The following is a 17,422-nucleotide window of genomic DNA, read 5'->3' as shown; positions in this document are numbered from 1 at the left end:
CCCACCCCGAGAAGGGAGTCAACCGCTAGATTTAATTGGCTCCGAACTCCAGCTGGTCACTATAAAAAGGTTAGCAGCACGGTGGGTGCCCCCGATACCCCGAATTATGCTTAAATTACCCAGTTATATGCAGTAATTTAGTCCCAACAGCATGAGCTGAAACTCTATGGGCACTGTGTTCACTGGTCGAAGGTAGTGCGCTATATAGGGAATAGGGTGCCATTTGTGACGCAACCATAGTCTTTTGGACACCCGCTTTCTCTTAATGAGGCTGTCATATCAGAGATGTGTTGGAGGTAGAGCGGTCACTCTGAACCTGTCTAGCTACTCAGGGCTCTGATAAGACGAGTGTGAGACCTTCTATCGCCCTGCGGGGGAGACCAGCGAGAGAGCTCACCTCTGTACTGTAAGAACCGTTCGCTCGATAAAGCCTTCTTCAGCGAGAGCTCTTTGCCGCAGGCAGTTCTTGTTATCTTGCAGCGTGACATGGGGTGTCTAAAAGACTGTCTGTCTAAGAAAGGGGTGCATCTCAATACTCTTTCTTTGAAGAAACAACAGATCGCCAATTGGTTGGATAGTATTAGTGCTTACACCTGCCCAATAGATCTGCTTCATTGAAGTCCTGAAAGATATCCAATTGGTTGGATTATTGCTTACACCTATCCAATCACTTAGATCTTCCTTCTCACCGCCCCCCCTCCTCATGGGGTTTGCAGAATGTTTTATGTGCAGTTGATGATGCAGGTTTGCAGTTGACCTAACCATTGCTTCTATCGCAGGTGTGTTATATATGTGACAGTATATATGTGATTTTTAACATGTCCATTTAATGTATAACACTGACCTAGTAAAAGAAGTTCCTGTGTAACTACAATGTCGTCACTACAGTTAATACTATGTAGTGAAATAGGTGTAAGGATTTGAACATCTAAGATATCCTCTGTCTCTCTCCGTAGCTGGACAGCGCCACCTCCCTGATCCAGGCGGCCAAGAACTTGATGAACGCTGTGGTGCTCACAGTCAAGGCCAGCTACGTGGCGTCCACCAAGTACGCCAAGGTGTACGGCGCCGCTGCCGTCAACTCGCCTGTGGTCAGCTGGCGCATGAAGGCGCCCGAGAAGAAGCCCTTGGTGAAGCGGGAGAAGCCCGAGGAGTGTCAGACGCGCGTTCGACGGGGCTCGCAGAAGAAGCACATCTCGCCCGTCCAGGCCCTTAGCGAGTTCAAGGCCATGGACTCCTTCTAAAGATGTCCGCCGCCACGACATATGTCACTGAAACCAAGAAAAACAACACCGACAACGAGAAGTTTAAGAAAACTCCCTTCTTTCTTTGTGTTAATTTGTTTCTTTCGGTGAGAGGAGTTATACTGATAATACCAACGCCTCCTTTCTCCCTTTTGAGTGACGGGTCGATGAAAAAACCTACCTGGAGGACTTTGCTAACCCACCGCCTGTACTGAACTACAGCTCCCATGAACACTTTGGGCTTCTCGGCCAATGAGGAGCCAGCGCGCTCCCACCCATATTTATTACTATTATAACTATCGTAGCTTAACCGTGTGAGAGCCAAATGTGTGACACTAAAAACAAAAACGTACTCAAAAAAAGGGAGATAAAAAGTTAAAAACAAAACATATCAGAAGAGCGGCACCTAAAATGACTAAATGGCCATCAATATTATTGCTATCTCATTACTATCGTGGTACTGACTGGCTGCTCGTACACACATTAACTGCCTGAATGGAAATGATGAATGGCGCAGTAGTGGAACCACTGTAATAAGAGGATTGATCTATCGAGGTTGATAAACTTTGGGCGGCATTTTCGTGGAGGCAAAAAGAGCACAGGTGTGTGCAAAAAGGACTGTAAACCTCTATATAAATCAGACAGGGAAATTTCATTTGAAACTTCTCTTCAACAATGTGCATTATAAGGAGGCGATTGAACTAGAGTTGAGTTTACTGAGTAATGCATGAAGTCACCTCCTCATAACACATCGATGACACTGCCTGATTATGAAGAGGTTTACAGTATTTCCCCCACAGATCTGTGCTTTTTTTTGTACAACACAAATGTCAATATTCCCATCCTAACTTAATATCTTGTATTTTTCCCCGGTTTGAATGTTACCTTACCTGTAGAGCTAGGAATAACTTATGTTTAAGGTAACTGAAAGTGTTTGGCATCCAAGTAATTTGTTTCCTTGTTCCTTCCCGGCCCTTAAAGGTGTTCCTGAACGATGCACACACTTTATGGTCCTATGGTATTGCCTTTTTAAAAATCAATTTCTCGTGATGATATCACTAACTATATCGCAGCCTGATTGGATTATTGTGTAGAGTGTAATAGTAGACACGGAGAGGTATGACTAGTTGTGGTTTCCTCAGAGAATATTTGGCTGCGTTTAGACAGGCAGCCCAATTCTGATATTTTTTTGAAACTAATTTGTCTTTTAATCAATCAGTTCAGCTCTGAAAAAGATCTCATGTGATTGGTCAAAAGTTAAATTAGTGGGGGGAAAATACCAGAATTGAGGTGCCTGTCTAAATGAAGCTCTAGAGTCCTACAAACATACATACATTCAGGTAACTGCCAAAATAATGGAAACACTTGAGTAAATGAGGGATATAAAGTATATTTAAAGGAGGCGCTTCCACACTAAGAGATAATTCATCAATTAACATCCCAGCATGCTTAGGGTCATGTATAAAAATGCTGGGCAGGCCAATTTTTGGGTTACCATGGCCCCCATAGGATGACAATGCCATCCACACAGTGTGAAGCGCCATGGAATGGTTTGATGAGCATGAAAACGATCTAAACCATCTGTCACCAGATCTCAACCCAATTGAACATTGATGGGAGATTCTGGAGCAGCGCCTGAGACAAGAGTTTTCCACCACCGTCAACAAAACACCAAATTATGGAATTGGGTTGCATCTCTCCAATAGAGTTCCAGACACAGAATCTATTCTAATTGAATCTGTTCTGGCTCGTGGTGGCCCAAGGCCCTATTAAGACACTTGCTGTTGGTGTTTCCATTATATTGGCAGTGACCTGTACATACTTACATACAGTTGAAGTCGGAAGTTTACATACATTTAATCCTAGTAAAAGTTCCCTGTTTTAGGTCAGTTAGGATCACCACTATTTTAAGAATGTGAAATGTCAAAATAATAGTAGATAGAATGATTTATTTCAGCTTTTATTTCTTTCATCACATTTCCAGTGGGTCAGAAGTTTACATACACTCAATTAGTATTTGGTAGCATTGCCTTTAAATGGTTTAACTTGGGTCAAATGTTTTGGGTAGCCTTCCACAAGCTTCCCACAATAAATTGGGTGAATTCTGGCCCCTTCTGACAGAGCTGGTGTAACTGAGTCAGGTTTGTAGGCCTCCTTGCTCGCACACGCTTTTTCAGTTCTGCCCACAAATTTTCTATTGGATTGAGGTCAGGGCTTTGTGATGGCCACTCCAATACCTTGACTTTGTTGTCCTTAAGCCATTTTGCCACAACTTTGGAAGTGTGCTTGTGGCCATTGTACATTTGGAAGACCCATTTGCGACCAAGCTTTAACTTCCTGACTGATGTCTTGAGATGTTGCTTCAATATATCCACATAATTTTCCTACCTCATGATGCCATCTATTTTGTGAAGTGCACCAGTCCCTCTTGCAGCAACGCACCCCCACAACATGATGCTGCCACCCCCGTGCTTCATAGTTGGGATAGTGTTCTTCAGCTTGCAAGCATCCCTTTTTCCTCCAAACATAACAATGGTCATTATGGCCAAACAGTTCTATTTTTGTTTCATCAGACGAGAGGACAATTCTCCAAAAAGTACCGTCTTTGTCCCCATGTGCAGTTGCAAACCGTAGTCTAGCTTTTTTTATGGCAGTTTTGGAGCAGTGGCTTCTTCCTTGCTGAGCAGCCTTTCAGGTTATGTTGATATAGGACTCGTTTTACTGTGGATATAGATACTTTTGTACCTGTTTTCTCCAGCATCTTCACAAGGTCCTTTGCTGTTGTTCCGGGATTGATTTGCACTTTACGCACCAAAGTACGTTCATCTCAAGGAGACAGAAAGGTCTTGGCTGATTTCTTTTGATTTTCCCATGATGTCAAGCAAAAAGGTACTGAATTTGAAGGTAGGCAGGTACACCCACAGGTACATCCACAGGTACACCTCCAATTGACTCAAATCTGAAGCTTCTAAAGCCATGACATCATTTTCTGGAATGTTCCAAGCTGTTTAAAGGCACAGTCAACTTAGTGTATGTAACGTTCTGACCCACTGGAATTGTGATACAGTGAATTATAAGTGAAATAATCTGTCTGTAAACAATTGTTGGAAAAATTACTTGCGTCATGCACAAAGTAGATGTCCTGACCAACTTGCCAAAACTAGAGTTTGTTAACAAGACATTTGTGGAGTGGTTGAAAATGACTACAACCTAAATGTATGTAAACTTCCGACTTCAACTGTACATACAAACAAATACCTTTATATTCACTGTTCTCTAATAAACACGTCAAACTTGACTGACCTCCCTCCACGCCTGTTTCTTTACCACTCACATGTGCCTATATTTTCATATATTATAATTATAAGGTGGGTATTCAATTCAATTTTAGATCATGGCTTTCCAGACAGGGTTTGATTTGCACACTAGTGGAAACCCATTATCTGCAATTGCATGAATACCAGCCTAATTCTACACTATTTTTCCCCCACCATTTGACCTATACACGTTTCTTGGTTCATTAGAGGGGCTTAAACAAATGTATCCAATTGCAAATTTATGCCAGGCCATAAACTATTTTACTTTGTAAGAGTTTAGGTACTTGTGCCTATTCAACTTTGTACTTGAAACTAAAAGAAGTACCAGAAAGAACAAATACCAACACTCACTATTTCATTTCCAAGGATGGCCATGTAGCAATTCTCCAGCCTTTTCCCAAAGTTTGCACATCATGAATTTAACATGACAGGAAGTGTGCAAGTGCGCACTTTTGGGAGAAGGGTGGACAATTGGGACGTAGCCTAAAGAACAAATAAACATCCTCTACCTTTCTCCCAATGTGTGCTCTCGTTCATCACAGACCTGAAAGGAACAGACTGGTCTAAAGAACATGGTGGAATACTCCCTGTATGATAACATGGGATAATTTCAGTTGCATTTCCTTGATTCCTTGTGTCCTCTCACCTTGCCTGCTTATGAAAACCCATTGGGGGAGAAGGTCAGAGGGTGCAGGACTTCTGCCCTCATCCAATGGGTTTTGAGAAGGAGGCGAAAGGCCGCAAGAAATGAAGAAAACGCTATTGAGATTCTCCCCAATATTCACAATGTATAAGCCCTGTGTAAGAAACAGGCAGACAGTGTACTGCAGACCGAAATGGATTTGAAAGGAACAGAGTGGTGGAAGGAATATGGTGGAAAACTCTGTGTAATACCAATACTCACAACACATAAGCATGTCATGCAATGCAATGAGCAAACAGACAGTGTAGTGCAGAACAAAGCTCTAGCCACTCCTCCGCCTTCCCTCTCAAGGTCACTGCTGACCCTGAGCTCTGCTGTGTGAAGGCATCGGAGTCGATATCGAACAGATGAGCTCTCGTCAATCTCCATTAGAGAGGGAGAGAGAGAGCGAGATGGTGGAGGGACAGTAGGAGAGGGCGGAGAGAGGGAAGGAGATAGTGACTGTTCAAATAAAATCTATGTTTATTTGTCACGTGCGTCGAATACAACAGGTGTAGACCTTACAGTGAAATGCTTACTTACAGGCTCTAACCAATAGTGCAAAAAAGGTATGCGTGTGTGTAGGTAAGTAAAGAAATAGAACTACAGTAAAAAGACATTTGAAAATAAGAGTAGCAAGGCTACATACAGACCCTTGTTAGTCAGGCTTATTGAGGCAATATGTACATGTAGGTATGGTTAAAGTGACTATGCGTATATAATGAACAGAGAGTAGCAGTAGCGTAAAAAGAGGGGTTGGCGGGTGGTGGGACACAATGCAGATAGCCCGGGTAACCATTTGGTTATCTGTTCAGGAGTCTTATGGCTTGGGGGTAAAAACTGTTGAGAAGCCTTTTTGTCCTAGACTTGGCACTCCGGTACCGCTTGCCATGCAGTAGTAGAGAGAACAGTCTATGACTGGGGTGGCTGGGGTCTTTGAGAATTTTTAGGGCCTTCCTCTGGCACCGCCTGGTGTAGAGGTCATGGATGGCAGGCAGCTTTGCCCCAGTGATGTACTGGGCCGTACACACTACCCTCTGAAGTGCCTGGCGCTCGGAGGCCGAGCAATTGCCGTACCAGGCAGTGATGCAACCGGTCAGGATGCTCTCGATGTTGCAGCTGTAGAACCTTTTGAGGATCTCATGACCCATGCCAAATCTTTTTAGTTTCCTGAGGGGGAATAGGCTTTGTCGTGCCCTCTTCACGACTGTCTTGGTGTGTTTGGACCATTCTAGTTTGCTGTTGATGTGGACACCAAGGAACTTGAAGCTCTCAACCTGCTCCACTACAGCCCCGTCGATGAGAATGGGGGCGTGCTCCTTTTCCTATCCCCCAACGTCTTGGTTACGTTGGGGGATAGGTTGTTATTCTGGCACCACCCGGCCAGGTCTCTGACCTCCTCCCTATAGGCTGTCTCGTCGTTGTCGGTGATCAGGCCTACCACTGTTGTGTCGTCTGCAAACTTAATGATGGTGTTGGAGTCGTGCCTGAATGATGAGTGATCAGGGAGTACAGGAGGGGACTGAGCACGCACCCCTGGGGAGCTCCAGTGTTGAGGATCAGCGTGGCAGATGTGTTGCTACCTACCCTCACCACCTGGGGGCGGCCCGTCAGGAAGTCCAGGATCCAGTTGCAGAGGGAGGTGTTTAGTCCCAGGTTCCTTAGTGATGAGCTTTGAGGGTACTATGGTGTTGAACGCTGAGCCGTAGTGTTCTGTAGTGAACAAGTGAACAAACCCTCACTAGTTAGCAACTCAACAATCAGAAGGGGAAGACACCTTCAGCACTGCTGTATGACCCTGGAAACCACCACAAGGTTTGGATACAAGAGCCGAGCATGCTAAAGCATTGTCCAACATAACGCTGCAACATATGCCACCAGACCTGGGTTTCAAATACTTGAAGAATAATTTGAAATACTTTCTCTGTGCCTGTTTGAGCTTCTCCATCTTATTTAACCAATGAAAATGTCCCAAAACTGCAAATCCCGCCCACACAGCCAAAGCTCAAAGTATTTGAAAGAGTTTTCAAGTAGTATTTTTTTTAAAGTATTAGTACGCTAAGTCTGATGGGTACAGTTCATACTCTGTTCACACTACTGAGCCGAGCTGTACCGCGGCAGCCAGGTTACGCATAGTGGCGTAACACAGTTTTAAAGCGAATTTCCTGTAATTTTTGCCATGTCTTATGACGTGTTCATATGTTATCTGGTGAGTGGGGGCCACCGCTACGCCAGTGGTTACACATCCATCCACTATAGCTGCTGGAACCGTGCTAGAAAGGATGTGAAAATAAAAGGATCAGAGCCAACATAGTACAGTTTGTTCAGGTCTGCACGACAGTCAACTTACTGCAACGGAGAACCTTGATAGTTCTGTAGAGATCATAACAGTTCTATATGCAATGTAATTATGGCTTGAACATGGCTCAGGGCCATACCAAGGGAAATCAAGGCCTTAAAGGCAATAAAGTGAAATGTCTGAACATAACAGAGAGGCTGCTTTCCAAATGGCCCCCTATTCCCTATAAAGTGTGCTACTTTTGACCGGAGCCCTATGGAACGCATTTGGAACACAGACAGATTAATACGCTGAATTACATACTGTATACATAAGATAGAAGGTTATAGCTTTTCTATTCAGCATTGATATCCATTGTTCTTCATATTCATTACGATCCATGAAATATGCACTATGTTCTTGATGTTGTATTTGCTTTGCACGCACGAACGCGCGCGCACACCTTATTCGTTTGGAAAAGCTCATTTTCTCTCTGGTCGAGGAAGGATTCGATAACGACCCTCCATCCTTTCATCGCTGCTCAGAATACCTCTCTTTCTCTCCTCCGCCTCTCGGGCCCTGTTGGATTGAAAACATAGGTTAGACAATGATCAATGGCGTCCGTCCAACGAACTTGAACCCGGCGCCTCCAATTATAACGCATTGACATGCTTAAAATCGTCCCACTCCACACCATTACACATTAGAAACGGGGTTATAAAAAGAATGTTTTTATCCAATAAAGCCCACGCTAGAGAAATAGACCATTCGTTTACATTCAATTGGCACAGTCGCGTATCACTACTTTACATTAGATGGGCACAGCCATGTATGGTGTCGGTAATGAATGAACAGAACATGCAGGCTACAATAGGCTCACTATGAAGCTGCATTATTTATTTATTTCACCTTTATTTAACCAGGTAGGCTAGTCGAGAACAAGTTCTCATTTGCAACTGCGACCTGGCCAAGATAAAGCATAGCAGTTCGACACATACAACAACAGAGTTACACAAACATACAGGCAATAATACAGTAGGGGGGGGGGAAAAAATGCATGGCACAATAGCTATTATCAGTGACTCATAGATGGCAATTTCAAGTCAATGGCAGCTGCTACCGATAAACCGGTAGTCTCCCATCCTGCATTTAAAGCAAGGCCAGTGTGAGGTATTGTACAGTGTGGACCGTTTTCTAAGTCATTCCTTTAAAAGGGGAAATATGAGATTCAAGAAGACAGAAAAAGTGACCGCCCTGACACTTTTCCCGGGAGGGGGGTAAACAGCAAGGAAGGGGCAGGAGAAATGTAACCACTCTGAAATGCACAGAAGGAGCTATAGATGCGAGAACATGACGTGAATGACAGTTTGAACCACTTTCTGAAGCCACAGCATACAGTGTATTACAGGGTTCATTATGCAACGTCTACACCATTCATTTATAAGTGCAGCAGCGGATGTACCACTCCCAGATTGTCCCTTAAAGATAATACAGTCTAATATAAGAGGAGTGAGTCCCTTGAAAACAAAGCTCTCAGCAGACGTCTCCAGCAGTCTTAAAGTAGTATTAAAAAGCCTGCGGTGTTGCTCGGGTTCTAATTAAACAAATCTGGCCTCCCCTGCTTCCAACACAAAAGGAGGAAGAGAAAGAGACTTCAAATGATTTATTGTCCCCGGTGGCTATGTCTATACTGCTGACAGACACTATAATATGAGACTTCAATATGGTTTGTGGCCACATGTCCCTTTGGTGAGACCGAGGGGTTTCCTAGCCTGAACTGCATGGGTAGCCCTCTACCTCAATAGTGTACATCTAAATAGTGTAAAGTGGAGACAACGAGAGGAAACCACCTGAGACTATTGAGATGCCCCTTATCCAGGTCAGTTGGCTCTGACCATACCTGGGTTCAAGTAGTATTAGTATTTTTTTTATATATACTTTTGATTTAATCAATTGCCTAGTCCCAAAAGAGCAAACTCCACCCAACCGCCACTCCAGGCAGGCAAAATCAAACTTTTAAAAGTATTTGGAAGAAAAGAAATACTCTTCGAACCGAGTTCTGACTGCAGAAATGCCACACTACCTAACCTCGGCCCTTATCCGGAAGATGGCGGTAAACAAACATATTTTAATGATACATTACAACAGATGGTGACTTAATGAGACAAAGCTGTCACCGCTTAAATGACTCAGAGCCAGAGAAAGAGAGGGAGGAGAGGAAGGAGGGACAGAGGGATTGGAGGGGGAGGATCATAAATGTCAGTGCAAATTTGAACAAGGTCATAATAAAGTTGGAGACGGTCCCCATAAAGACTGGACTGAAGAGAAACGTCCCTGATTTATAGATAGATAGATAGATAGATAGAGAGAGATAGAGAGAGATAGAGATAGAGATAGAGATAGAGATAGAGAGAGAGAGAGAGAGAGAGAGAGAGAGAGAGAGAGAGAGAGAGATACACCTCTGTATAAGTCAGAACCTGAGCCAATGGGGTGCGAGCCTATCACACACCCGGGAAATGGAGGACTCTGTCTGAACTATTACAGTTTTTTACGATTGCTTACACACTAAAATTTAACTTTTCCCACAATTAGCAAAACCTTACACTCAAGGAGCAAAACACAAGGCTAGATTTGCACAACTGTAAGCACATTTTCAGCTTCACACTATTTGCAAAACATTACACACAGTGATTTGCAAAACACTAAACACACTTGTATACATCAGACACAGAAGTATATCATGATGTCACTTCCTTGCAATTCCAAAGCACTGACTGTCAAATTACCACACCTACAGTATGAGCCAATCTGTTAAACACAGCCATCAGGTTCACAAACACATGATTGCTAAATTGTAGACACACCAATCAGGTTTAAGCACTATAAAAATGCAGCAGGTAGGTTCACCTGCCTTCAACCAAAATGGAAGGAGTCAGAAGAAGAGTGAGGGTGAGAGGAGGAGTACACAGAGGAGGAGAAGGAGGTAGAGGAAGAGGCAGAGGCCGAGCCAGAGGTCGAGGAAGACCCGAAGCAGGAGGAGAACGTGCACAAAGAAGAAGAGGACCAAACTTATCAAATGACATTCGTGCAACACTAGTGGACCATGTTGTGAACCACGGATTGACGCTGAGGGAGGCTGGACTGAGAGTTCAGGCAAATCTTAGCAGATATACAGTGGCATCTGTCATAATGTCACTTTTCGACAGGAAAACAGGTAAAAGAAGATCTGTCTACAGTTACAGTAATCAGCCGCTTATTGTATGCACCATATCAGCACTTGTGATACCCCTTCCTGTGACATTGTACAGTAAGTTACATGTATTATTCTCTACATAGGATTGAGGGTCGGGAACGACAAGGAGGAAGGGGGCCCATATTCACGCAAGAACAAGAGAGAGAGAGAGATAATAAACATGGTTTTGGCCAATAATGCTATCAGGCTCAGAGAACTACAAGCCAACATTATCGGTGACCATGCCATTTTCAATAATGTCCATCAGGTCTCTCAGTCAACACTGGCACGCATCCTGAAAAGACATCGGGTTCGAATGAAACAACTTTATTGAGTGCCTTTTGAGCGGAATTCAGAGAGGGTCAGACGGCTGCGGCAATGAGTATGTGGAGGTTTGTATTGTTCACTTTAGCACTGTGATGTTGCATACTGCACACATGACTTTTTTACATTGACTGTACACTAGACCTATCCTGAACTACACAATCTTGTCTTTCACTGTATTTCAGGGAGTTTTGCAGATGGATGCTGAGGAAATCCTGCGTGAATTCATATATATTGATGAGGCAGGGTTCAACCTCACGAAAGCAAGAAGGAGAGGCAGAAATATCATTGGCCACAGGGCTATAATCAATGTCCCAGGGCAACGTGGGGGTAACATCACCCTTTGCGCTGCCATTTCACAGCATGGGGTTGTCCTCCGTCATGCCAAAATGGGCCCTTACAACACACCTCACATTCTCGCATTTTTGGACCGATTGCACCACATCGTCACAGCAGGTAATGAAATGCACCAGATGCAATACACGGACATCTGGGACAATGTGTCATTCCACCGCTCTGCTTTGGTCCAGAACTGGTTTCAACACCATCCACAGTTGACAGTACTATACCTTCCACCATACTCTCCGTTTCTAAACCCTATCGAAGAGTTTTTCTCTGCATGGCGGTGGAAGGTTTACGATCTCCAGCCCCAGCCTCAGGTACCCCTCATTCAGGCCATGGAGGACGCCTGTGACCAAGTCGACGCCGCAGCTGTGCAAGGATGGATTCGACATTCAAGACGGTTCTTCCCGCGTTGTCTTGCTAATGGCGATATTGCTTGTGATGTTGATGAAATTCTCTGGCCAGATCCAGCTAGGCGAAGAGATAATGTATAGTATGTTTACTGTAGTATTTTCTGTACAATATTGTCATTTTTTTTCAGATAATTTTTTATGTTTGTTGTTGTTATTTACTGTAATTGTAACCTGTACTGGATACAGTATTTTACGTTTGTCTGTTGTTTGCTGAGCTAACAGTGTTATGCACACTACTGTAGTAGCATGAAAACTGGGACATGTTGACTGATTTGGGTATATGGAGAGAAATAAATGATATTTTCCTCAGTCTGCAGCATTGGTCTTGTGTAGTGTTTGTATAGTTGCACTTTCTCTGTGTACTTCATTTACAGTACTCTAATCACTGACAATTAGACTTGCTAAAAGTGTTTTAGGTTAGCAACAGCAGTGTGTAACTGGTTCAAAAAGATTGAAGTCATATGAAATGTGTGTGTTTCGTATGGTAACAAAATATTATTTTTATGAAATCGTGTATAGTTTTGACAAAAGTGTTCCATTTTGCAAATGACCTGAAGTGTTGTACTACTTTGGTGTAGGGTTGTGCTAATTGTGTGTAGTGTTTTGACAAACCGGGCCCTGTTTTCAAAATTGTGCTTAAAACAATTGAAAAAAACTGTAAAGTAAACACAATTAAGTTTTCAGGGAGAGTGAACGATGTGCCGCCACAGTCCTTATCTTTGTCTCAAATGGCACCCTACGCACTAACTTTGAATAGGGCACATAAGGCTTTGGTCAAAAGTAGCCCATAACATAGGTACATATGGAGTGCCTCCCAAATGGAACAGTACTCCCTGTCAGACCATACATGGGGATGCTTTCTTCAAGGTTTCTCCTGTAGTCACTTGCATTTTATTGTACTGCACAATAAGCCACTAGCAGAAATTAACCAGAAAGGCTACTGAGCATCAATTAAAAATATTTTTCATGCCTTTCTTTCCATTGGAATACATTCAAATCCTTTCCTGTCTCGTCTGTTAAAACCAGTTGAATTATAGGGCAAAATATTGATTTCCACTTAAATAGACATACCCAAACGTAATACATTTTCATGAGATGGTCATAAACAATAACTGTTGATGTTTCGTAGTTTTAGAACTCACCTTTCTGGTAAAAATAGTTATAAACTGCTGAGGTTTTGCTTTTTCTCATGTTGCGAGCTCTAAATCCTGCTTAGAATATCCCAGCGAGATGACCACAATGTCTGCACTCGCTATACTGTTCATTTGCCGTCTCCCAAGCTGGCCTCAGTCTCTGGATAGGCCAAGCGTCACTCCCTATGCAAATGTGGGGTCTAAAACTTGCCACTTAAAAGTCAGCTCCGCTTAGAGAGTGTAAACTGAGAGCAGACAGATGAGGCATCTTGGCATTATAACGCACTGGACCCTACGATGTTCACAGAGCACTTTGTACACCAAAATGTCAGAACTGGTCCAGAACAGCTCAAATTCCCCCGTATCGGGGACTTAACATCTTTGCCTAGCTTGAAGTACCTTTTTATATTTTGCGCATGCGTATTGCCTGGGGTAATTCCTGGGGTAAGACTGCACATTTGGGTGTGTCTACCTACCCTCACTGCTAGTTGTCGGGCAGGCTAACAGTGAGTACTGGACTGTCCACTTGTCTGAAACGTCATTACCATTTAATAATTTTTACCCAGACTTTTATACATCTTGGACATTTACTTTTTCTTTGTGGATGTAGTGGGAATGGGGCTTCTCCCGCCACTCAACGCGGGCAAGAGCCTTGGCTTCCACAAGATGGATGCGACTCTCTCCACTACAAACATTGTACGTGCTGGTTGCCCTACTGTGTGCATGCAGAATAAAATATTGGACATGGAGTTCTGCTGCGACTTCTACAACGCTGTCACCGAGAGGGAAGGAAAGGTAGGCCTAAATGCATTTTCCTTTGCAATTTGCAGGTTAGGTTACTGTTGAATAGACAACATCCCTTTGATTTATCAGGCTAGAATTAAGTTTTTTCACATTTTGAACAAATATTGTACGCACACACACACACACAGTGCAATACAGTAGAGGCACCAACACACATGTAACTTGCCTATCCTGGCCCAACAACGGTGCATGCCAGGCCAAGCAGCTACTGCTCAGTGAGTCGTCACAGCAGGCTACTGTCACATTACCCCGGGCCCAATTCTGTCTAATTGATAAATGACTGTACACAGAGCCACCTCAGCTATACAAGGTCAGCCCAGAGCCCTGCCAAGCTTCCACAGAGCAGCAAAGTCTCTCTCTCTCTCTCACACACACACACACACACACACACACACACACACACACACACACACACACACACACACACACACACACACACACACACACACACACACACACACACACACACACACACACGCACACGCACAAACACAGACACACAGTCGAGCGCTGCCTTAGGACCACAGTGCTCTCAGGGGGAAGCCCCGAAATCCAATCAATCTAGCTACCTGGCTGGAAGAACAACACCAGCCCCACTCACTTGACAGGAGTCTGTATTCTCACGCTGGCACCAGATCGAGTCAATAACCACACATTGTATTTGCATCGCTAAGCGTCCTCGGAGAGTCAAACTATTCCAAGATGGTGATAGAATTAGGGCCGCAAAATTCCAGACTTTGGGAAAGTCACAGCCATACACTGAGTGTACACAACATTAGGAACACCTGCTCTTTCCATGACATGGACTGACCAGGTGAATCCAGGTGAAAGCTAGGATCCTGTTTTGATGTCACTTGTTAAATCCACTTCAAATCAGTGTAGATGAAGGGGAGGAGACATGAATAAAGACGGATTTTTAAGCCTTGAGACATGGATTGTGTTTGTGCCATTCTCAGAGAGTGAATGGGCAAGACTAAATATTTAAGTGCCTTTGAATGGGGTATGGTAGTAGGTGCCAGGCCTAGTGTCAACAACTGCAATGCTGCTGGGTTTTTGACGTTCAACTGTGTATCAAGAACGGTTCACCACCCAAAGGACATCCAGCCAACTTGACACAACTGTGGGAAGCATTGGAGTCAACATGGGCCAGCATCCCTGTGGAACGCTTTCGACACCTTGTAGAGTCCATGCCCTGACGAATTGAGGCTGACTAATTCATTAAGGCTGTTCTGAGGGCAACTCAATATCAGGAAGGTGTTCTTAATATTTTGTCCACTCAGTGTATGTGTTCCGTTTATTTCAATCAATCCAAGAAAAGCAGGTATCATTGGGCTGAAACCAAAGTAAATGATCGGGGAAATTAGGCAGATCTCAAATCCATCAGATACACTTGAACTGAACGAAAGACATTTTTATAAGCGACCCAATTGCTGCCAAAAGATAAAGCGTTTTTACTTCTTTCACATTGACCATAATAAGCTTGATATTGAGTGAATGATTGTAGGCAAAAACAAAAATAAACTTCTCTTTTGTGTGTCCACAAAACTATTAGTGAGCGATGATTGCTACAGAGAGCACATACTATTACTGGCACAACAATGGAGGGAGAAAAGCGCACAGCCTAGCCTGGTCCCAGATCTGTTTGTAACGTTTTGACAACGCCTTAGCAAGACATCACAAACAGATCTGAGACCAGGCTACACACAGCCTGTGTAAAACAACCCGCCACACAGTCAGTCTAGCCTGGTCCCCAAAACTGTTTGGTGCTGTCTCACCAACTCAACTGTCTTGCAAGACCACACAAACAGATCTGGGACCAGGCCACACACGCAGTATGAAAATGTATGCACTCTGGATAGGAGCGTCTGCTAAATGACTAAAATGTACATGCAAATTCTTCCTCAAACAACCCTGCACATATATCAGTTCAAGTAGTCCGTTACTATGCACAGACAATTATGACTCCAACATTCCTCTACTCAACAACGTTAGCCCCTGTACTGTTCGTCCATTGGGTGATTACCATAGCTCGACAAAACCCATTCACACGCACCCCCTAACCCATAGATGCTGTTATAATTCCTTTCCAATGGCCCTCAAAACAGCTAAAAAGGTGTTGCGGCGAGCACCGGGGAATCTACCAATGTGCAGCCATAACCATTAAAATGTTCGACTCGCCATTAATGTGACTGTACCCGGCGGTAAGTGGCACAATCCATCACCGTTATGACTGGAATACTCTCAATACGCGGCACCCCTGGAATCCCTATATGGCACTCTTCTGGTTGAACACAGAAATATGGTCTAATTAATGTCATGTCTTAATGTCTTAGATGGTCTTACATGGAGCAAAGCAAAGTACAAGGAATATAGAACAGCCGTGGCTCATCTTTGCCAAGCATTATATAATTAACTTTTTTACATAGGTAATCTTTTAAGCTCAGACTTCACTTGATTATGCCATTGCTGAAACATTCAATACAGCTACTGGGGGTGTACTATTATTTAAAACCTGATAGTAGTCAGTTGATGGAGCAACTTACTCAAATGCCACCCTCAATACAGGGGATTACAGGCAGACAATATTGTAGTTGGCTGAGCAGGAAGGAGGCCTCTTGGAAATGGAGTGGCAGTAGTGGAAGTAAGACACGCAGGTCATTACACATCATGTTTGTCTAATGTAAAGACAAGGACATGTTTAAAATGGACGATCTGGGAATTAAACCACCTAAAAGTGATCACCCCACAACTTTTTGGGTAAAACATCTGAGGGGTGGAGCTGGAGCTGTGGATGCAAGAAGGACTGACCATCCATGAGATCACAATGTCAGTTTTAACCTTTTTGAAGCTACAGTGCTGGTTTACAATGATATCGTATACAAACAATGGAGTAAATAAAACAAGATACTTTTTTGGGGCTATGATGGTAAAACAGTACAATTAAGCTCATATGTACAGCATAACCCTCATATGAATAACAACCACTCTAACACCAATACTTCTCCTGAGCACACACCCCTAAAAATTACGTGTGTCACGCCCTGACCATAGAGACCTTTTATTCTCTATGTTGGTTAGGTCGGGGTGTGATTTAAGGGTGGGTTATCTAGGTGAATTATATTTCTATGTTGGCCTAGTATGGTCCCCAATCAGAGGCCGCTGTTTATCGTTGTCTCTGATTGGGGATCATATTTAGGTAGCCATTTTCCCATTGTGCTTTGTGGGATCTTGTCCATGTATAGTTGCCTGTGAGCATTATTTATAGCTTCACGTTTCGTTTGTTCGTTTTGTTCTTTAACTTTCTCTTCCGAATGAAAGGATGGAAACATACCACGCTGCATCTTGATCCACTCATTCAACGAACGTGACAGAAGATCCCACCACTCACGGACCAAGCAGCGTGCACAGGAGGAGTGTGTACTTGGGTGTGCACTTGGGAGGAGATAATGGCAGGAGACGAAAGCCTTCCATGGAAGCAGACGCAAGCGGTGAAGGAAGGACAGCGACAACGCCGGGGTTCGCGGCCACGACGCAAGCCAAAGAAGCCGCCTCAAAATGTCTTTGGGGGGGGCACACGGGGTGGTCGGCGAAGTTGAGGTGTGAGTCAGAGACCGAGGAGTTATTGGACAAATTGGAGGAGAGTGAACGGAGGG

The 17,422-nt window shown here is 43.8% G+C and overlaps 1 protein-coding gene across 7 annotated transcripts in view; it reads left to right on the top strand.

Annotated features, from left to right (window-relative positions):
* Window positions 1-1,244, top strand: part of LOC120035090 (catenin alpha-2) — a 671,205-nt gene extending 669,961 nt beyond the window's left edge. For all 7 annotated transcript variants that reach the window (XM_038981862.1, XM_038981861.1, XM_038981863.1 and 4 more), the window contains one exon: window positions 957-1,244. In XM_038981862.1, the coding sequence (XP_038837790.1) occupies window positions 957-1,244 (288 nt within the window). The remainder of the gene's footprint in view (window positions 1-956) is intronic.
* Window positions 1,245-17,422: the final 16,178 nt, after the last annotated feature.

Source organism: Salvelinus namaycush, chromosome 42 (genome assembly GCF_016432855.1).
Source record: "Salvelinus namaycush isolate Seneca chromosome 42, SaNama_1.0, whole genome shotgun sequence".
In the NCBI taxonomy this organism is placed as follows: Eukaryota; Metazoa; Chordata; class Actinopteri; order Salmoniformes; family Salmonidae; genus Salvelinus; species Salvelinus namaycush.
The sequence above is the reverse complement of the archived record's forward strand: the minus strand, read 5'-3'. Positions and strand labels throughout refer to the sequence as shown.